The sequence below is a fragment of the Callionymus lyra genome, chromosome 4, assembly GCF_982586985.1.
Source record: "Callionymus lyra chromosome 4, fCalLyr1.hap1.1, whole genome shotgun sequence".
Classification (NCBI taxonomy): domain Eukaryota; kingdom Metazoa; phylum Chordata; class Actinopteri; order Syngnathiformes; family Callionymidae; genus Callionymus; species Callionymus lyra.
In genome coordinates, this window is record NC_141821.1 from 8,768,752 (window position 1) to 8,792,032 (window position 23,281).

The 23,281-nt window shown below is 37.2% G+C and overlaps 1 protein-coding gene across 8 annotated transcripts in view; it reads right to left on the bottom strand.

Annotated features, from left to right (window-relative positions):
* Nucleotides 1-23,281, bottom strand: part of nrxn2b (neurexin 2b) — a 736,064-nt gene that overhangs the window by 54,092 nt on the left and 658,691 nt on the right. For all 8 annotated transcript variants that reach the window (XM_087788643.1, XM_087788642.1, XM_087788639.1 and 5 more), the window contains one exon: nt 8,545-8,716. In XM_087788643.1, the coding sequence (XP_087644769.1) occupies nt 8,545-8,716 (172 nt within the window). The remainder of the gene's footprint in view (nt 1-8,544; nt 8,717-23,281) is intronic.

Sequence of the window (23,281 nt, forward strand, 5' to 3'; positions counted from 1 at the left end):
AGTTCATGTATCTAACAGACTTATTCAAGCATTAACGCTTATGATGGTGTAAAGAGAGTAAGACAAAAGGCAAAGCTCTTTCTGTACCGGTCAATCCAGGTCCGTACGTAAACTTATGGTCTTGAGGAATAGGTAGTGACTGAAAGAGAAAGATTGTCATAAGAAGTTTATTCCAGAGCCTGGTCCGACTGTCCCTCAGAGATATGGGCTGTGTCCCGGATCGGTGTCCCAATTAGCAGTGCACGAAAATTGGGTGCGCAATAAGCACTTAAAAGGGCAGAAAATTGAGTGTGGATTGTTGGACACTTTCCACCCTTAACAACGACTGCCATCTTAGTGACGTAGATGACGCTAAACTGAAGCTACATTACTGATGACGCGTCTTCGGATCAATTACCGGCTTTAAATGTCTTAAGAAAACACTAATTTCACCACAAAACAACACAACAACAGTAATAACACAATGAAACACAACTAAATAACTTGTTTCAATTGTGTGAAAAGTGCTGTAAAGTGTCGGCGATAGTGTTCCAACTTCCGGTTGCGATCAGCGCTAAAAAGTAGTAGAAGAAGAAGCTGTCGAGTCATTTCCGATAAATGTGTAACGACAGTGTTTGATTTGACACTATATATTTTGTTTACTATAAACCGGGATAAAATTTGGGACATGGTGAGAGGCATTGCCATCCGGGAGAGGCTTGAGGTAGTGGAGAGGAGTCAGTTGGAGGACGCCTTCAGAGGACGCCTTCAGAGGACGCCTTGCTAGCATGGAAGTTCAGGGAACGTTTCACTAGTAGTAAACGACAGGGAACACCCAGGACAAGCTGGAAAGACTGTCCCCTGCTGGCCTAGGAATGTTTTTTTGGGAGCTCAAAAAGGAGCTGGAGGATGTTGAGGGGAAAGTCTTGGTGTCCCTAGTAAAGTTGTTTTCCCCACAACCCGACCCCGAATGAAGCAGACCGACACCAAAAGGATTGCCTTCCTGTTTTCAATTTGTCAGCCATTTAAAGGGTTTATTTAAAGAGAAGGGACAACGGAGATTAGCTTCAGGAGCTGAGGTGGTTTTGAGCAGGTGAGGTCAAATGCAACTCCCCTTGCTGAGCTGGTAAGATGCTCCGGCGTCACTGGCGTAAGAAAGAGGGGTCAACTAAGCTTTTGCCCTTTTCTTCAACCTTCTGACACTCGGTTTTGTCCAGTGCATAACGTCGCCACTGTTTTCGGATTCAATCTTTGTCTGGTGGACGTCCAATAGAGATAAGACGTAACATGTGGATGAAAGGTTGAGGCGGGCGGGGAGAAGACGACAGCCCCCCCTCAGCCAAAGCAATATAAAAGCACTGAGTGGATCTAGTTAAAATGCTGAGCGTGGAGCGAGTGGATTAGGGGCGGAAGTCACAGTGATAGCTGCAGGCCTATGGACTCGAACACTGACTGGATTTCACTTTGCCAGCTCAGGAGGAATCAAAGCAGCTCCGTGTGACTTTGCTGGTCCAGCGAGCAGAAGATGGCGAGCGTGCAGGGAGCCCGCAGATGGTTGTCAGGATTGAGAGGAGGCGTATTTACTCGACAGTGCCTACGTTCACATCAGACCCATTGATTTATTAGCCTGCAGTGATTGTTGCCATTTCCCGCGAGTAATTAAAGAGCACACTGTTTCAACAGCAGCCGGCTTGTTAAAGCTTCATCCATTTTAGTCTGAAGGAACATAATTAAAATAACTGAAGGAGCGTTTCTTTTAGGTGTATTTATGAGCTACTAATTAGTTTTTTGAAGTGTCACTTTAGATTTTCAGGTACAGTGTTTTCAAATCAACAGCTGTGAAAAAGGCATCTCACTGATCTTTTTGTCATACGTTTTTGTCTGATGTACAAGAAGGTGACGTTATGACTGTATATAGTTCTCCCCTGTCTAAAATCTGGGCGAACGAGAGGTTACAAGAGTGGAGTTTATTATGACGTAATAATGGCTTCGTTACGGACGAGTTGTAAAGGTATTTGGACAATTTTAAGTGTCTTTTTGGACGAAGAAAACTGAGCTCCAGCTACAACATTAAAATGAACAAACATTTTTGTCAATAACTATAGAACAGATTACTCTTAAAATAAGTAAGTAAGTAAGTAAGTAAGTAATATTTATTTATATAGTGCTTTTCGAGACCAGGGTCACAAAGCGCTTAAACAATCAAAACAATACTCAAAAAAGTACATACTTTAAAGATCAAGATAATACTGAGAACAACACAGGAGTTCGAGAAATTCAAGGAAAAGCCTGAACAAATAGAAACGTCTTAAGATGTTTCTTAAAGGAGTCAGTAGATCCATCAAGCGCAAAGAGAGAGAAGATCGTTCCAAAGCTTAGGAGCAACAGCCTGAAAAGATTTCTCTCCTCTGGTCCTGAGCCGTGTGCGTGGAACCATAAGTAGATTCTGATCCACAGACCTCAGAGCCCGAGCTGGGGTGTAAGTCTGGATCAGATCATTGATGTAAGGAGGAGCCTGACCATGAATAGCTCTGAAAGTAAGAACCAGAATTTTAAAGTTGATCCTGAAAGAAACTGGAAGCCAGTGAAGAGTTTTAAGGACCGGAGAAATGTGAGTTCTTCTACTAGAGCAGCTCAGAATTCTCGCTGCAGAGTTCTGAATCAACTGCAGACGAGACAGATCCTTCTTGTTAAGACATGAAAACAAACTGTTACAATAGTCCAGACGAGAAGAAACAAACGCATGGATTATAAGCTCCAGATCATGTTCCGACAACCTTTTCCTAAGTTTAGAGATTTTTCTCAGTTGAAGGAAACAGTTTCTGGTCAGTTTTCTGCAGTGTTGAACTAGAGACATGTCTTTATCAAATACAACACCCAACCCTAAAATAATCCCAACCCTTTGTCCACAAGAGGTTGATAATAAAACAAGTGAAGTTTGAATTCTGGATGAACTATCACTTTAATAATAGCACAACACTTAAGACACTAAAATTGGGATGGATTAATTTTTTCACTATTAAGTTATAGTAACTGCCAGAAGAACGAGCTCAATATTGATGTGGTGAATCACTGCACACTCCAACAGCACATCCCAACAGCAGAAACAACATTCAAATGACTGTTTGACCTGGAATTATTCATACTGTGTTGTTGTTTTCATGAGGGAAAAATATTGCTTTGGGATTTTTTTTGAAGATCTGGATATAGAGATTGGATTTATTTGTTTCAAATTCAGTGAAGATAACATGTCGGCTGTGCAGGACAGTGTGAGAACGCCCCAAGATACACTTACAGGATCCAATTTAATGTAGGATAATCTTGGTTATTTTTTCCTTCTTTACACTTCAACCTATGTTCAGTAATATTAAAGATCCATTTAAAGACACGTTGGTCGTAACTTTGGCTTCTTCTTAACCTGACGCCGGGTTTATTCCCCTCACCTGCTGGACGTCTAGACACTGGGGACACCAATAGCTTTTTACAGTGGCCATCGGGGACACATGACTACGTTGTTTCGTCCGGATGCTCGCTGACACTCAGGGTATGCTCTGTGTCCGTCAGACACATCATCGCCCGTCGCCACATACACACTGTGTCACGCATGAAAAAAAAAAGCAAAGTGTGGCAGCTCGCGTCAGACAAAAGGCCAGAACACGAACTCCCCGAGGAGGCAAACATCACTTCAAGGAGCATCAAGAGAATGTGTTGCTTCGACGGTGAACGTGTTTGACCTATGATGACCCTGCCTGCTGTCAACATCCTGTCTTTGTACATCAACAAAGATCGTCCGTAAATCTTGCTGATGGCAAAAACCTGAAGTGAAAGTGCAGATTTGAGGAAAATCTTGATGACAGAAGCACTTATTAACTGTATGGTCCTGTCAGTCAACAGAATACCTAAACTATGCCTTTGGACGTTTCCATCAATTATACATAAAACTTTTAATAGAGACTCTTACCTGACTTTAACCAGGGATTATTTTTATACCCACTGTTTTGTATTTTCGCTTTCTAATAGAAGCAGTTAAACATTAAAGGTTTAACTGAAACACTAATAAATAAAAAAATAAAAAATGTAACCATAATTCTCAATTGGATCTTTACCCAATTAGTACAATAGGCTGCAGTTAAAAAATGTAATACTATATTTAGTTTTTAGTAGTATGAAGCCAAAAAAAAAAAAATCTAGACGCTACGGACAAGTCCTGTTTTTCTAATCCGGGTTTACCACAGCAAGTCAGCCTCTTCCACCTTACAGTATATTCTCATTGGTCACAGCTACAGTATCCTCTGCCTAGATACACCTGATGTAAAAAAATAGTAGGTTTAACTTTATATATGAATAGTTTTTAACAAAATCAAAACTCTTATTTTAAGATCCACTTACTAGATACAACGACTTTAAGAAAAAGTTTCTGAAGTTTAAGTATTATCTTGTTAGAATATGTCCTTCAATAGTTGACCTTTAATTTAATAATTGAAGGTCAACTGTCAAACTCCAACTCTCCTGACTCACTTGTTTCAAATTAAATCTTCCTCTCCAAGAAGCAGTAAGTCCCTCATCATGACCACGTTTTGAACTTATTACTTTAAAAAGTTGCTAAAATCTGGGCGAAATAGACGTTACAAGGTCCATTATGACGTAATAATGGCTTCACTCCTCCCGCAGCCAGCTGTAATCATGCCCTGCTTTGTTTATACAATGAGTCCTTTGAAGGTGGAGACTTCTGGGATTGATGACATGGGGTGACAAACCTCCATGATTGACCAATCACAGTATAGTGAGTGTGGTTATGGTAAACAAGATTTCATCTCCAGAAAAACAAAGTGTTTTCAGTGGGCGGGGCTTAAGATCATTTTCTAATGTCGATATTTCAGTGAAAAGAGTTTTGTACAAACACACACTGATGATACAAAAAAGTACAACATCACTCCCACTTACAGTTGCCCTTTAATTAAAAAGGTAGCGTAAAGGGCACGTTGAAAGCGTGGAGGATAGTCTGACGTTGGAAATGTGGCAAATTAAAAACATCTTTTTCCTCTGTCGTCCTTGTCCCTCGGCTGAAGCTTTCACGTTATTTAAGAAAAGAATTCCCACATGTAAAGCTCTGTGTGCGCAGAGTACAAGACGAGGCTTAAACCTGTACCAACTCCCGATGGGACTGTTGGATGTAGGTCAAACTAGTGCTATCGCTAACACGCTTTTCAAAAGACTCCTGTTTTCTCCTTTTAAAAATAGACACATCTTACTTCTATAAGGACATTAAATCACAGCTGGCGTCCTATCTTGGAGCCTGCCAAAATAAACACATTCTGTCATCGCCGGTTTGCTCTTAAGTGACTATGCAGTGCGTGAAGAATGAATGGAGTTGTCGCCTTCGACGAGGTTGAGGAAGCCGCAGACGACGATGATGTGGAAAAGTGTCATTCAAACGTATGTATCTGCTGATGCTCAGTAAAGGTTGGCTCGAATGCGTCACGATCATTTGAGTGCACCTGCCTAAATGGCCTGACGGCGATTGAACTGAGCTCAAACAAATACATCTCCAGTTAATTAAAAGGGAATTTTCGAGCAGAACAACAAACACACAACTCTTGATCAGTGTGAGAGTGTTTTGTGGGAAGCGTAGAGGAACAAGAGGAACAGAAAATATGCCATGAATTAATTTGCCGACATGAAAGACAAACCTAGATTTGAGAGATGACACGCACTTGCCTTTGTTAACGGGCTGCGCCGCTATACTCTGCTACTATTGTTAGATGATGGGCCGGGTTTGGAGCGTGTGATGTGGCCAAAATAAAAGAAAGGGGCACATTTCCATCATTACAGCGGGTGAAAAGAGTGAACTGTCACAGGGCGCTTCCTCTTTTAGCCGTGATGTATGCCTCCGCACTCCGGCCCCGCCACGCTGATGGATGATCCCGACAATGGGATTTTCTCAATGACAAAACAAAGCCTCAAAAATAGGGGATGATCTCCATGACAGTGAATGTCAACATCCAGCTGTTTAAGTCAAAAGTGGTAAATATCCACCAGACTCAAAGCAATAAACTACAAGTAAGTACCGTCTTTGAAACTTAAGCCGATTACAAACCCAATTTTTGGGATTCCAATGATGAGTTACTGTATAAGATCCTACTGTTTTTAAGGTTTTAAATTGAAAAGGTTTTTAGAAACTGAGGCAGGAATGAAAACCCTACGTCAGATTCGTAAACCAGGCGTAAAAACATGTGTTTATTCGTTGAAAATCAATTTTCTTCTGTTAGTTGTGGAGTTTAATATATACATCTTGTTTTATTTCATCCTGTTAGTAGTGAAGTTAAAAACATATACTTAATTTTCTTCTGTTAGTTGTTGAGTTAAATATATACAGCTTGTTATATTTTATCCTGTTAGTAGTGAAGTTAAAAACATATGATTTATTTTCTTCTGTTATTTGAAGAGTTAAATAAATACATCTTGTTTTATTTTATCCCGTTAGTAGTGAAGTTAAAAACATATTTATTTTCTTCTGTTATTTGTAGAGTTAAATAAATACATCTTGTTTTATTTTATCCCGTTAGTAGTGAAGTTAAAAACATATTTATTTTCTTCTGTTATTTGTAGAGTTAAATATATACAATTTGTTTTATTGTATCCTGTTATTAGTGAAGTTAAAAACATATACATTTGTTTTCTTTTGTTAGTTGTCCATTTGAGAACATTTCTCAGATGGAAAGAAAGTTATTAAACACTGAAACTGGAGGCAAAAATTAACACACAAAATAAATCAATAAATCAACATTATGAACATAATCTGGATATTAAACCTACTAATTATAAACCAATTTGTTATTTTTAATTCTTGTTTGTTCTTATGTACTAAGGGGTCGTAAGTACAAAAAAACGTGTGGATCAATCAAATTTATAGATATTTTCTCATGCACAAAACGGAACTTTATTAAATATAAAGACAACATCGATTGTTTTATAATGAATATTTGAATCCGCTATTTAACGCTATTCAGAAAAAATGTAAATGAATGAAGATTTTGTTTTTATAATATAACTAACAAAATGATCAGCGTCACTTCAAGTCTTTCTCTACGAGAGTCACAGACGTTCTTGTGGAACAACATCACGTCTGTTTGATTAAACTAAAGCAGAATGAAAGCGGCTAAAGTTTTCCTCGGAGCGATCTCTTTGAAAAACACACTTATATAAATCCACCGTCACATGATTTGATCATGTGTGATTTGTAAACAAAAGGCTTTTATGTTATAAATGTAATAAGATTTTGTGTGTGTGAGCTAACAGCTCAGACAATCAGACCATCTTCAAAACATCATCACTACTCAGAGCTTTAAGCTACTGATTTACAGTTTAATTCCATTTTAAAATGTTTAAAATAAGCCCCTGATCGTCTTTGTAAATAAATATTCTCGTTAATAACTGTATATAAAATATAAACATTTACACCGAGCTCGTCTGCACTCATTTAATTTTACGTATATGATCCACGTGAGAATTAAAGTGAACAGATATAAACTGATAATCCAGTTTGAATTCATGTTTTTATTTATCTTTTCTGATCGTGGAGAGAAAAATCATGGACTCTAGATTATTTAAATATATATGTAAATGAGGGCGTGAACAAGGCTGCGATTAATTCACAATCATTAATCTAAATAACTTAACTCAACTTTTCTTCCATTTAAAAATGTATATTAATTGGTTTAATCAATTACAGATAATTGTGAATGAATCAAATGTTTCTCATCCCTTGACAGCATAAATTCCGTCTCCATTTTTATATATTCATCATATTTATTATTGTTAAATGATATGAAAAGTTTCTGTTTATACGAGTTTCTACGCACAGATGCTGACGATCTTACTCTCTTTATGCAACACACAACGTTTGCAATCTGTCACTCTCGGTTAAGTCGAAGCACTTATCGGTTGCCATAGCAACCCATCAGCGACATCACATTGATTTATGATGAACTAAAAGTTGTAACTAAAACTATTGAAAAAGTCAAATTTCAAAGAGATTTAAAACGAAATGTCTTCCTTAAAACAATCAGCAACACAATAAAGAAGGAAAACCAGAGAGCTTCAGTTGATTCATGTTTTCTAGGATTGTCTTGACACTTTAATCTGGGATATTTAAACATATGATTTCACATGTATATGGACGGATATGGATCGCAAGGTCACATCGTTCTCGCTGCGATTCGACTTTTTAAAGTGCAGAGAGCGTCCATGCTAGACTGGCTGCAGAGAGCCTGATGTTCTTGGATGGAAAGTGCATCCGGCTTTTTTGGCTCCCGTGGTGTAATCGACCAGAATAATGCCTGGAAGTCGAGGACGTGAACACCAAAATAAGTAAAGCTCAAAAATGTTCTCTAAACATTCCTGGAGTGACACATGGGAGTAGAGAGTCCAATAGTGAACTCAACGAAGCTCTTGCAGGTTTTCTTTCTTTGGCGTGTCTCGTACATAATTCAGTCGACACACCAGGTATCGCACCCACAACCCACTTTTCTGGAAGCTCCAGAAGAAGGGGTTCCGTGTTCCTACCTGAAGGGAAACGTTCGATGACGGGCTGGTTGTCCACCTGCAGCGTGGCGTTGCCTCCGCTGCGCGTAAATCTGACCACGTGGTATTTGCCGTCGCTCACCATCACCGCACTCTCCTCGATGATGATGTCGTCCGTTCCCACGTTGAAGATCACGCCGACCTTTCCCCTTTCCTGGAGGACAGGCAGAGAAGCAGAGCGTTGGTTCAGGGATTCAGATCACTTGGAAAAATGAATCTTCATCGTCGACTTAACCTGAAGCTCAAGCTAGTCACGGATTTTTTCCTTTTTATAACAGAGACATTTGATATCCACTCACTTACTTTCCAACATTTTCTCTAAATAGTCAACAATTTTTGGCCTGTAAGAGCATCATGACCTCATCACAATGTCACATTATACTTTTATATAATATAATAATAATAATAATAATAATCTCTATTTATATAGCGCCTTTCTAGACCAGGGTCACAAAGCGCTTTGACAGCCATATACTCTGGATAGTTTTAATACAGCGCCTTCCCCATTGTAGGAATAATTGAGCTTTATATTATCTTGTCTTGCTTTATTTAGAGTTCCAGTTCCAAAGAAGATTCAACCAAAAATCTTTATTGGAAGGTTTATAAAATCTATTAAAAACTAAAAAAAAATGCACTAAATCATAAACACTAAATTAAAATTAACAAAATTAAAATACACATTTTTCTCGAGTTCATTCACACCAATGTTCAGGTTGTTACAAACAGGAAATGTGTCCTTAATTTATTTATAGTAAATTCATTGGACTTGTTTTCTAACTATCTTATTTAATGTTACTTAAGATTCCAACATCAAGAAAATTTTTATTTAAAAAAATAAATAATTGCATGACGAAGCTTCATGAAACAGTGTCAATATTTTTTAGAGATCACTAGGTGGCGCCCTATAAATCAATAGATTTATATCAGAGAAGCTAAAATAATTAACCTTCTAACTATGAAATTTAGATTAAAATCGTTGATGTGTGGCGAAAGTGGTGGTATCCAATATATCTTTGAAAACCTCTGAAAAAAAATGAAATTAAACCTTTAAATGTAACAGAAAAATATTATATTTAGTTTAAAAATGATGAGGCTTCAGTAGGATTTTCCAAAGCAATAGATTAAATAGCAGAGAGCGACATCTAGTGGACTTTAACTACTAATTTATTTATTTTTTAATTTAAATTTCAAACGATAAAAACTGTTGTTTTCACGCTGTAAAAGGAGGGTGAATATAATAAAAGTGGAACAGCAAGATCTGAAGTTGCAACTTTCGAGCGTGAGGCCGCGACAGGGACTCAAATCTACTAGAACCCTGAGGTCGAGATCATTAGCGTCGGCTCCTCAACAAATATCATCACCATAAGTCATCCCGGCTGCGGAAATATATTCTTCCACGTCCCGGCGGAGACTCAGAGGTTAACCTGTGGCTTTAGCTTGAAGCCGTTCTCCATTATTCATGGATGATTAAGTATCAAAGAAAGCAAATAAACCACCAATTTTAAGAGAATCTAATTGCAAGTTAACTGAGTAAATAACTGCAGAGGTTGAAGAGTATAAGTTAATGAGCGATAAAATTACAGTGAGATTTATGAAACCACTTTTTTTTCTACAGCTCTTCATCAACGTATGGAAGCCACATAACTGGTGCTGATGACGTCAAGAATTAACTAGTACTAGTGAGTTTACTTCAATGGCATTTAATGGCAATCAAGGCATTGATTCAATTGCTTTATAGAATAATTAAATCACTGAATTATGTTAATTTAAAAATGCATGATATAATATAACATAGAATTTAAAGAAAATATTAAACAAAGCGGCGCCTGTCGCTCTGACATCAGCAGCAGGTGCTGTGATAATTATAATGGTTTATAACCAAATCGCCACATTTCCTGCAGGAACAGGCGTCCGATTATAATCATTACTCCCTGGTATGTATGTTCTCCACACTCTTTCTGTGGATGACATTTTTTTTTGTTCTTAGTTTTTTTGTCCTTCTTGTGCCTGAGTGTATTGTACTTTTTGACGTTTTTATCAGTTTAAGTTTTTGTTCTCCGCCTTACTAGTGGTACGTTTCAGTTCCTCTAAACTGTGATATGGACACTTGAAGTTCATTTTGTATTTTGGAACCATTGTGATCAAACCTGTTTTGATTGATCCCCTTTTTGTCTGTTGTTTTGTCCGAACCTCACAGTGTACCCCAAAAAAGACTGTTCCCATGATATGATGTGAGATCTGTCAATTGTAAAATAATACTCACTAAAACCAATTGACAAATAAATTAGAAATGATCCAGGGGCTCGAAAACAAATGTGTTTTTGGTATCCCTTATGTTGTCTCTGGGTCAAGGTGACCCGAAGGCCCGAAAACAAATGTGTTTGTGGTATCCATTTTCGTGTCTCTTGGTCAAGGTGACCCAAAGGCCCGAAAACAAATGTGTTTTTAGTATCACTTGTGTTTTCTCTGGGTCAAGGTCACCCAAGGGCCCGAAAAATAATGTGTTTCTGGTATTCCTTGTGTTGTCTCTGGGTCAAGGTGACCCAAGGGCCCCGAAAACAAATGTGTTTGTGGTATCCCTTGTGCTGTCTGAGGGTCAAGGTGACCCGAAGGCCCGAAAAGAAATCTGTTTGTGATATCCCTTGTGTTGTCTCTGGCTCTAGGTGACCCGAAGGCCTGAAAACAAATGTGTTTGTAGTATCCCTTGTGTTTTCTCTGGGTCAAGGTGACATAAGGGCCCGAAAAATAATGTGTTTGTGGTATCCCTTGTGTTGTCTCACGGTCAAGGAGACCCAAGGGCCTGAAAACAAATGTGTTTGTAGTATCCCTTGTGTTTTCTCTGGGTCAAGGTGACATAAGGGCCCGAAAAATAATGTGTTTGTGATATCCCTTGTGTTGTCTCTGGCTCTAGGTGACCCAAAGGCCTCAAAACAAATGTGTTTGTAGTATCCCTTCTGTTATCTCAGGGTCAAGATGACCAACTCTTTGGCTTCCATAAATACATAGGCAGTGGTGGACGGCGATGCTTTAGATGCATTTGTTTTGGAGCCTTCGGGTCACCTTGACCCTGAGATAACATACAGGTTAACAGACATTGTTTTTTTTTTTTTTTTACTTCGATTATTTCCATTTATAAAGTGTACAGTGTGGTTTCTAAACGTGTGTCAATGCAAGAAGACCAATAACCACAAGTTAAAACTATAGATGAGAAAATGTGGTGCATCCCTAAAAAATGCACAACTAAGTAGGAATCGTCTCCAAAATGACAAGCGGAATTCATCCGGTTTAAATGATCAAATATTCACAATCATTTTGTCAAGATAATTGTGTCAGAATAAAGTGCGTCATCTAAACAGACAACATAGACAAACCGAGATTCGGACGAGTTACAAATTAAGATTAGATTCTCTGATAAACACCAGATATGAATAAAAAAAAGTTTTTTTTTTTCTTCTTTTATCTAAGACCCAATCGATTGATCGATGTAATGAAATGACCCCCGAAGTCCGCTCGCTCTCCGTGGTTCAGCCCCAAAATCCCATATTGATCGGACTACATTAATGTCGAGGCTGTCGAGGAGTCTTAGCCCATCAGAGATTTTTTTCAAATCACAAAATGTTGACGCTTGTAAAATATTGTTTTAATTGGACCGGAACGGCAGAACCGCGACTCCATTACAGCATCAGATAACCCGGAATAATAATAGCCTCACCTTTGTCTGGAGAACTAATTGGATTTTCTAGGTCAAGCCAGAATCGATGATATTAAGTTAAGAGACGTCTGTAAATATCAGAGAGACGTCTCTTGCTTTCCAACAAATTTGCGTTGGGCAACATTAGAGTTCGTCGCGGCACCGAGGGAATTTATTGGGCCCATTATGGCAGGAAGCCACTGGGAACCGCTGCTTTTCAAAAAATATGATTTGAGTGTCGCGGTAATGACAATTTAATGGCCATTTCCCTTGAGCGACATGTCTCTGGAAACAGAATGAGGGGAAAAAAAACAAGAATTAGTCGAGCCTGCACCTTTTAAGAAAACCCACCGACTGCTCCGTGAAAATGATCCGCATCTATAGTTCGTCTCGAGACTCACCTCCAGTCGATCGGTGCAACTCAAGAGTCCATTATAATTAAGATGTATTATGACTTTCAATAAAGCTTGATTTGAATGTAAAATGTCCGCTGGCAAAGGAAGTTTTTAATTAATTATAAAAGAATGAAAGATGTTTTTTTTTTTTTCATTTGAAAACTTGCCTCAAGCAAACAGAGACTTTTGAAGTAGCTTAAGACTACAAATCCCAGCAGGTCTATGACACAGTGAACTCAAGTTGTTGATAACGAAGATTCATGAGACAGTGTCGTATTTTTAGAGCTCAGTCGCATTAAAATATGATGTCGCAATAGAATACTTGTTAAAAGCCAAATACAGCATTTAAAAGCGACATCTAGTGGACTCTGAAAATAATGACTCAATGAGGCTTCATTATCACTTCACTAGCTTCGTTTGACTTGTCAAAATTGAACTGTAACTCCCTGACAATGAACCCGACACGACACGATCCGAAGTCAGGTCTGAGAGGTACAATCCAAGCTCTAAGTCCTGGGACATCATGGCTTCTACATCTTGTTCAGGAGCTCCTCCCAGCAGGTTTAAATTGCTAGAACCCAAGTTCCGGATGCGTCAAAACTTGTATAGATACATAAAACTCATGGCATTCGTTTTTCTCCACTTCTGTCAAATATTGCCATTTTAAAAACACATGGGAACAAAAAACAAAATAAGAAAGTGCAATGGATGACAAAGTGCAAATATAAAGAACAAGGATCAAAGTAAATAACGCAAAGAACAGGATACAAAATGTTTACTGATTTCCAAAAATCTGTATTGAACGTATTAGAATTATGGGGAAATACAGTTAATCCAATCATTCATTTGGTTTTGATACAACACCATAGCTACACATAATGAAGTCATTATTACACTTAAAACAAATACAATCCCGCTCTGAGCTGGAGCTGCAACTATATCACTTATATCAGGGGTCGCCAAACCTTTTTGCACCTCGAACCGGTTTAATGTGGGCCTTGTATTCAGATTAGATTAGATTGACTTTACTAAACTAATCTAGAAAAATTAGGTTCCAGTTCACAGCCGACGGTAGAAGGTAAAGTTTCATAAAAGTAAGAACAAGAACAAAGTGCAAATAAAAACAGCAAAGTGCAAAGCGATAACAAAGTGCAAATATTAGGAGCAAAGATCAAAGAAAATAACACATAGACCTAAAAGGATACAATTTCATGGACTGACCTTTATATATAAACATTTTTTTAACTAGTTTACAGGTTTATTTTCTGACTAAACTTGTCTGAAACAAGCGTTCTGACGAGTCAAGTGTCACAGATTAATGTGACTTCAGAGAAAGTACAATCTTTTTTTCCCAATACAAGAATCTTTAGAAGTCTTCAAGGGTCACATGAGTTCGATTTTAAAGACGTAAAAGAGTCCCGTCTTGAATGACTGTTTACAGACTTTATTTCCTTTTCAACATGGCAACTCATAAATAAAAATAAAATGAAAAAATGTCAGAGTTTCCACAGCGAAAAACACTTCCCTCTTTGATATCCATCCAAGATATTTGAGGAAGTGATTTCTTTGCTGATTGGTTTCTCCCCAAACATAAAAGCTCACAATGTATCTGATGAAGTGAATGAAAATGGCTCCATTCGTTTGGAGAAAATATACTTTGCAATGTGGCTGAGAAACAAATCTAAGGTGTCGAATGCAAGTAAGTAATTAGTATTTGTGGAGCGCTTTTCTAGAAAACAAAGTGCTGAACAATAAAAAATACTCAATAGAAGAAATACCTAAAAGGTCAAAACAACACAGAAACAAACACAAGAGTCTCAGAAAATAAAGGAAAATACTTTTATTTTTTACACTAATTTACCTGATGGCTACAACAAAATGCTCGACACCTTTATCTTAAAGGCACCATTAGATATTTTATAAATATATTAAAATGCATATTTGTTCATATATTATTCATCCGTTTTGTTCCTATGTTACTGGCAATAAAGCTGTTTCTGATTCTAAGATTATAGTTGACACGGATGTTTTAAACTTACTTTAAAATGTATCTTCATTTAGTCGTCAAGTACATAAAACTAATAGACTGCCATCTGGTAGTTGATTATTTGACTCAGGTAGAAATTGGAATTTAAATCCTGAGACCACTGTCCCATAATGTAAATCACCGAAAGTAAAAATTGCGGGTTCTTATCTGGGGAGCTGAAGAGTGAAGTCAATGAGCCCGTCATGATGAAAGTAGCCATCAGTGAAGCTCTGAGACAATCATTTCCCCCAAATTTCTCTCCTTTAATGAATCCAGAGAAAACTAGATGAAAGCACATTAATGACAGCATTATCATCTGAAAAGAAGAAACATGATTTTCTTAACTCTTCATGTAATCAAAGGTAATCTAGTGACGATGGTAGTTTAAGCCTGGAATAAACCGAGTGTATTATTTGCTTTTGTTATTCTATGGCCTCTAATCTGTTTGTCTGAAATGTCAACGTCAAAGTTCACAGTTTATTATTAACATGTTTGCTATGGAAGTACATCAGTGTCACCAGACTATTGAACTGTTGTATTTAACATTTCAAATGATTTAGCGTTGAATTAGTCTTTTTTAAATAATTTAATTCAATAGTTTGTATATGAAAAGGTTTAAATTATTTTTGGTAAATAATTGAATTAAATAATTTGTATATTGAAAGGTTTAATTATTTTTGTTGAATTATTGAATTTGCTTTTTTTTTGCTTTTATATTTAAAAAAAATGAAATATAATAATATTTTTTATAAATGAATTAATTGTTTTCACACAAAAAGTTTGTTTTTCTAATTCCAATAATTCAAGAATAAATCTTCTAGATTCATTCCTTTTTAATTCATAGCCTTTTAAATTCAATATAAAATTATCGAAGCATATCAAATTCAATGTAAATACACCAGGAAAAAAAAATAAAAAATACAAAGCTGCTTTAATGTTCAGAAAAGGTATTTTTGAATTATTGGAACTTAAATATCAAATCATTTTTTATGTATTTCTAAATTATATAAATTATCAATGTACTCAATAAAAACAAATTCAACCATTTAATTTTCAAATTATTGAATTCAACTATTGAAAAAATAATTATCTTCAATGTTCAATTCAAACATTCAATATTCTGTTGGCCCTGATCTACTCCCATAGTTTGCCCTACAGAGCAGATCAGTGGTGGCATCTGCTGAAAGAAAAACAGTAAAGATCAGCTAATCTCCTGAAAGTGCTGCAGTTACGTAAGGAAAACAGACGGTTGCGTAACAGCAAGACTCGCTCTGTGGATTTAAAAAAAAATAATAATAAAAAAAAAACAGCCACTGTCCGATCACCTAATGTCTTCTGAGAGTTTGCCGCAACTGCAGGCTAAAGCATGTAGGCCAAGCTGGCATTTTGGATCCGGAATCCTGTTACCTCCCGCTCAGAATTCCTCCCCTTGGAAACACTCACCCAAACTGACACAGATTTTCACACGGACGGAGGCGGAGGAGTGGAAAAAAAAAGAGCAAAGCCAAAAACATCCAAGATGCTCTTTGTTTCTGCTCCGCCGGCTCATTTGTATGTGCTGGCCATGATCTCGGGCAGTCACCTTGAGGACGTTCGCCCTCCCTCCTCCCTCCATCTTCCCTCCATCTTCTCATCTTAATAGCACTTTATCTTCCCGTCTCTTCCTCCCTCCGTCCTCTCCTCCTCCTCCTCCTCCTCCTCCTCCTCCCTCTGTTTTTTTTTGCATCACTTGTTTGAGGAGTCACAGGAGTGCAGAGGAATCAAATCTTGCTGAAAAATAGAGGTTTTCGGACTGTTGTGAGCGCGTGTTCGATTCCGAGTCCTGGATCCGAGCATGACTCACGCTGGGTTTGCCCGTTTGTCTTGCAGAACACACACACAGAGAGCAAGAGCACTGCAGAGCGAGGCAACGTCTATTCCGAAGACGACCGAGGGGGGAAGAAGGGAATCATGCAAAACTGCTCTCTATGTAATAGTTTGACAAAATAGCTAAAAACAACCAACAAAAACCTCTGAAATATACATGAATGAAGTCGACGGATTCCTTTAGAAGCTGTCGATGAGTGAAAATAACTAAACATGAGTTTGAATAAAGAACCCCCAAAAAAATGAAATATAGATTTCAATCCCCTGTAACAAAAAGCCAGTTGCCATGACAACGTGCAACCAGAAGTAGATTAAACTGATATTTGGACATAAAAAAATAATTCTTAATAAATGTCACCTTTAAACAGTAGCTCTTTGTGTGCGTGTCTGTAATTTTTCCTTTAGGTAAGGTTTATGGAAGTATATCAGCGCCATCAGAATATTGAATGGTTGAATTTAATTTGAATTATATTTCAAAAGTCGTGATTCGTTTTTTTAATAAATGTAATTAATCATTTGTATATTCTGAAGGCACTGATATACTATATCACTAGTATTCATTTAGTTTTTGCTTTTGTTAAATAACTGAATTTAAAACATTGAATAATTTTTTTAACAAATTATCTTTTTCACATGAAGATTTGATATTCTAATAGTTCTAAAAATTCAAAGATACATTTTATAAATTCTATAAATTTCAATTCCTAGCCTTTTAAAGTTTATATTAAAACACGTCAATTCAATATAAATGCTGATATTATAGTACTACTATAGAAAAAACAGTACCGAGCTGCATGAACATCCAGAAAATGCTTCTTTTTTTTAACACAATAAACAAATAAACTATGTGTTTAAAAAATTGCAATTCATTTTGAAAACGTTTTAAATTATTGAATTCAATTAATATTTAAAAACGAATTTAATGTTTTAATTTTAGAATGATTACATTTATTATTTAAAAAAGGAACATAATTAAATGTTGGTTTTTGTTAATACGAAATGTTAAATTCAACCATTGAATATTCTTGATGTTACTGATCTACGTCCATTACAGTTGAACTCCTTCACGGAATACATTATAAGTTCACTTCCACGTGTTAGTTTATATAATTAAGCCAGTAAAAATCTACTTTTAGAATCTGCTCAAAATGACAACTTTATTGGTTTTCCATCTAACAGTGAATACTTAGATATAATAACAGACTCTCACCAAACCTCCAATTCAGTCATGCATATATGTTTATATATACATACACTGGCATCTTTAATTTTAACTTTTGATCCTCAATTGGACACTTCAACCCTCTCAGGAGGAGGATCTCTATAAATGACGGCCTGCTTTGATGGGTGTTTAACAGGTACGGATGTTCAAAAATGGCGAGGAGGAAGTGTCGAGAGCCGTCGTGCCGGCGATGGAAAGGGATTCTTATTCCTTAAGGCAAAAGTCAGACGAGGATCTCTTCGCAGTCGATTCCGAAATCAATGTCCATCCGCCCACGTTTATCCTCGAACCAAAAGACTTGGCAGGCAGCGGGATGTTCTCAGTGCGGGTATCTTAATGTGGGATAAAGAGGCTTAGCACCTATACATCTCCCCATCAATGTTCTCCCATGCTAACCCGGCGCTCAATCCTCCTCTCTTGAGGCACCTACAACATTTATTAGAAGTTGAGTTAAATCCCTTTATATCGATTAAAAAACCTTATCTCATAAATATCTGATTGATGTTTTATTCCCTTTTGTTTAATTGGGCTCAAGTTTTTCTCTTGGGGTTTTGTTCATTTGGACTTTTATCTACATTATAAAGTTTGAATGGTGTTTTTACATGAACGTATGCCGGAGCAGGAGATGTTTGAAAACATCGGAGGTTTGCGACTTTATTGACCTCTTCCCATTCATTCCTTATGGGAAATTTATTGCAGTTTTTTTTTGCAAAATATTCTATTCTTGTGAGAAAAAAAATAACAGTGTAACTCCGATTGAGCTGCGCGTTTTGATGTATTTTTTGTTTGTATGTGCTCAAAGGTACGGTGCGTAAAAGGTGCCAAAAACAGAAGGAGAATGGATAATAATAAGAGGCCCGGGGAATAACACTAGCACTAGCACTAGCACACTAATAATACAAATAGTTGTTTCTTTCTGTGCGACCCGGTAACAAATGCCTCACAGATCCTGGATCAGGGGATGGGGACCACTGATCTATATGATCTACAACAGAGGTGTTTAACTCAAGTACACAATGAGACACAATCCATAGTTTCTGGTCTTTTCTACCTTGGAGGTTCCAACACCCCCGTCAAATTCCTTTACTTCAACATCAGTTATACGCTCTTATGTCCCTTATCTTATCTTAAATGTCGGCATCTTCATAGGTCAAATTTTCAAAATGAACATTCACCTACTTTGTCTCACCATCCAATCAAAATGCTGGTTGATGTTCAACACTTTGTGTGAGGTCATAGACAAAACTATCTTTAAATGACTTGCATAAGAAAAAAGAAAGTGTTTCTGCTTTACTGTCTCTCGTGCCAGTAATAGCTTGAGCGACTGTAGCGGAGATTGAAGGCAATAAGACGTGTAAAAGCTAATAACTCGATTCAAGGGAAATAAGTTTGTTCAGGTTCCTCCAAAGATAATCCTAGCCTCAGATTGACTGTTGTTAAAGCACTCAAAATCACTTAAAAAATACAAGTGAAGTGAATTTCTCCTCATAAGCAAAACAAGAGATATTTCTCTATAAAGTTCTCTTCATGTGGACGGTAATGCAGATGATAAAAGTCATATTTAAAGCAAATGAGCCATTTCCGTAGCAGTGTACTATATAAAACGTGCAAAAAACAATTTAGGCAATTGACTCAAATCCCAGAGTGACTCAGGGACTTCAGGCGTCTAAACTACTTCCTGTATCCAAACAGATGGTAGATGGATAGATAGATTTTGCTTGTGGCCTGAGAAGTTGTGAGTTCGATCCCAGCTCGGGATTAGAATCGTGGCGTTGTGTCCCTGAGCAAGACTCTTTACCCTGATTGCTTTGGATGGTTGAGCTGGCGCGCTGTATCGTAGCCTACTCCCATCAGTGTGTGATCGTGTGTGTGAATGGGTGAATGCGTAACTTAGTGTGAAGCACTTTAGGTGCTGAATAAGCTGTAAAAGCGCTGTATCAGTAAGAGCCATTTATGATATAGTAAGTGTCGTCTAACGGTGACCATGTAACCAAAAAAGGCTCAAAACCACTTAAACGGATGGTTCACCCAATATTCAAACTTCCATTTTTTCTACTAACCCTCATGTCGACTAAGAGTTTGAATTATTTTCGGAGTATTCTGTTCTTTTTTAGAGTTATATACAAAAAATGTTCGTTCATTTTAATGTAGCGACTGAAGCTCAGTTGTCTTCATCTTCATCTTCGTCCAAAAAGACACGTAAAAACATCCAAATACCTCCGTACTGCTCGTCTGTAACGTCCATCTTGTATTGAAGCCTCAACATGAGGAATTATTTAGAAAAATGTAAATAAGTCTATATATTATTAACTTGTTTGTTAGCATTGTAGCATTTAAACAAATGCCAAGTGTCAGTGCTCCCGGCTATCCTGGGATTTCCCGCTAAATCGGGATTAAAATATAGAGTTATTTTTTAGGAAAAATTCCACTAATGTCGAGGCTTCAATACAAGAGGGACGTGTTAAATGTTTTTAAGTGTCCTTTTGGATGAAGATGAAGACAAGTTAGCATCAGTTGCTACATTAAAATGAACAAACATTCTTGTCTATTACTATAAAAAGAAGCAGATTACTCTGAAAATAATCCCAATCCTTAGTCGACATGAGGGTGAGTAGAAAATGAGTTTACATTTTGGGTGAACTATCTGTTTTAGTGGTTTTGAGCCTTCTTTTGGTTACATGGTCACCGTTAGACGACACTTACTGTATCATAAATGGCTCTTACTGATACAGCGCTTTAACAGCTTATTCAGCACCTAAAGTGCTTCACACTAAGTTACGCATTCACCCATTCACACACACGATCACACACTGATGGGATGATTAATCTCATTTGAACTGAATCTGTCAAGAGGAAAATCTCTGTAAACTGATCAATCAACAAATCTATCCTCGGCTATGGTCACTGAAAGAGGAAGATGGCGGGTTAAAGCAGCCAAATGAGACTTTTCCCTAGAAGAATATTTTCTTTTATGTCATGTGATTCAATACTTAAATAAAATATAGAAACAAACAATTGATAAAATAGCTTACAGAACAATAACAAAAAAAAAAATCAGATGATGACTGTCTTTCCTAGTGACATGTTTTTTTTCGTCTGCTAGTCGATGTGTGTGTGTTTGGAAAGGTTTTGGAAAGCTTTTCAGCCGACAAAAGAAGCCAGGCAGACAGCCGGCTGAAATTGGAGAGAATTAATATGACCTTCGGACAAAAACCAAGAGCAAAGTCTTTCCTGTCTCTACTGTTTTCTCCGGCTTTTGGCTGCATTGAATAAAATAAAAACAACACATGTCTTTGTTGTTTACTTCCCAAAAGCTATTGTACAGCCTCTTCCCTGGATACATATTCGACTCATCACCACGAGGCCTCTCTCCACCCCTCTTCTTTATCTCTTCTCCATCGTTCAATCTGGGAAGTCGGAGAGCGGTAGAGGAAAACAGTCGGGGAACACACAAGCTAATATTTGCTCGCCGCTAAACTGAGCAAACACGGATAAAACGAACGGAATCTCTGCCTCTGAGCCGCGTTGCCCTTCCTTTAGCGCTCCTGTTTTTTCCTTTACTCAGACGAGAAGCCGACTGTTTTTTTGACACATCTTTAGAAGTCAAGGGCAAAGCTGATAAAGATCTATATCTGCTGTCTGTCTGTATTAGGGAGGCTCAGAGATGAATGGTCGAGCAGCTTTTGTGAACTGAATTGGCTCAATCTTTTTAAACCGACTATCATTATCTAAAGTATGTTGTCAGTCTTTACTCTCACCGGCTTCTTACAATCATATTTAACTACAGATTGACTGATGACGCTTCAAGAACCAGTGTCTTATTTTTCTTTTATAAATTCTTTCAGTTTAAAAATGATGTAAGATTCCAAAAGACTTGTTAGATTCTAGAGCAGAGAACGACGTCTACTGGGCTCTGGTAATAAGGCTCCATGAAGCGTTTATAGGATTTTCCAAGCGTTTAAATCATAATAAGTTTACATAATTTTAGGGAATGTGGGTCAAATCCAGCCATCCAAGGCCAGTACATGTGGCCTGTTGGATGCTGAGCTCAAAGTACACGTATATTAATGTTCATGTTGATAAAGATGTTGGTCTTTAAGGTCAGATAAAAGACAGAGGTGATGAATTTCAACAGTAAAACCTATGTTTATGAAAATTAAGTCCTTGTTTGGGGGAGAAACACAGAGATAGTTGAGATAATTTGAGCCTCAAAGAATGAAAATGAATCTACTGTAAGAGCTAAAGGCACTTAACAAATAAAACCGACTTGTTTACCTACTTACTAATATCTCAAAATACTATAGATCTCATTTGAATGAGTACTGCAAAGTATATTCAATGTAATGGAAAGCAGGCTGTCCAAACCATAACTGGGCAAAAAGTATTTGGCTACAGAACAAAACAAAGATCTACTACGTAGAAATGTATGTGATTGCAAAAAAATGTATTTTTTTCAAATTATTTCTATTGTTCATGACTATAATATTTCCCATTCTTTTCATTTTTTTTGTTTTTTTTCTTTTCCCTTAAATAACTGTATAAAGGTTGATTTGGATCATATTTTAAACTAATAGAAAATCTAATGAAAACAAAAAGTATATTTCCTTCAAAGTTTTTCAAAGATTTGCCATATTTTTAATTAAGGGAAATGTTTTCGTTATCTCTTTGTCCCTTCTTCCTTTTGATGTCAGCCCAAACAACACTGTGAACCCCTTAGGAAAAGAAACAATTGCCCACCCTTATTCCGAACAATATGCCCACTGTTGACAAACTAAAACTGAAGAACTTAATAGAAAAAAAAAGTTTGGTAAGTTGTCAGATACAAGGGTTCCCTAAAACCCACCAGCCTCACCATGTGACCCCTAAACAACCATGACATGATACTGGCATTTTAGCAAGAACCCCAAAAATACAGCTTTATCGGTGTCAAGAGTGACTCACAGACACAGGAAAAGTGAGTATGGTAACCACGACATGAGTCATCGCACATGGGATCATTATGAACAAACGTGTGACACAATAGTGGGTTAAAGACAAATTATTAATTTTAGCCAAAGCTTTAAGTCCCAAAGCTAAAAAAACCCCTCTTATTCATTGTAACTTTTAAGTCTTGTTAAAAGGCATGAACTGTTGCCTCGGGTCACTGGAGCGGGATCAGTCAAATCCTACTCGAACACTTCTCTCTGTTAAAGGCTGATAAAAGCTGGCCAATTGTAGCACTCCAGGACACACATCCCAAAAAAGAAATGCATCTAAAACACAAAGAAATGGAGTTAATAACTTACTGTATAAGGTCTGGGTTTTAGTACCAGCCATATTATATATATATATATAAAGATACGCAAACATTATCAGATCATTTTAATTCAACTAACAATGTGTATGTTAAAATAAGGGCCTAATTGTTGGATATATGCTCAGTGTCACCTCTCACTGTTTCCATAATGAATATATTATCATGCAACTCAGCATGAATAAAGAAATAATGGATCATTTCCATCTGACCTTTGCCCTTCCAA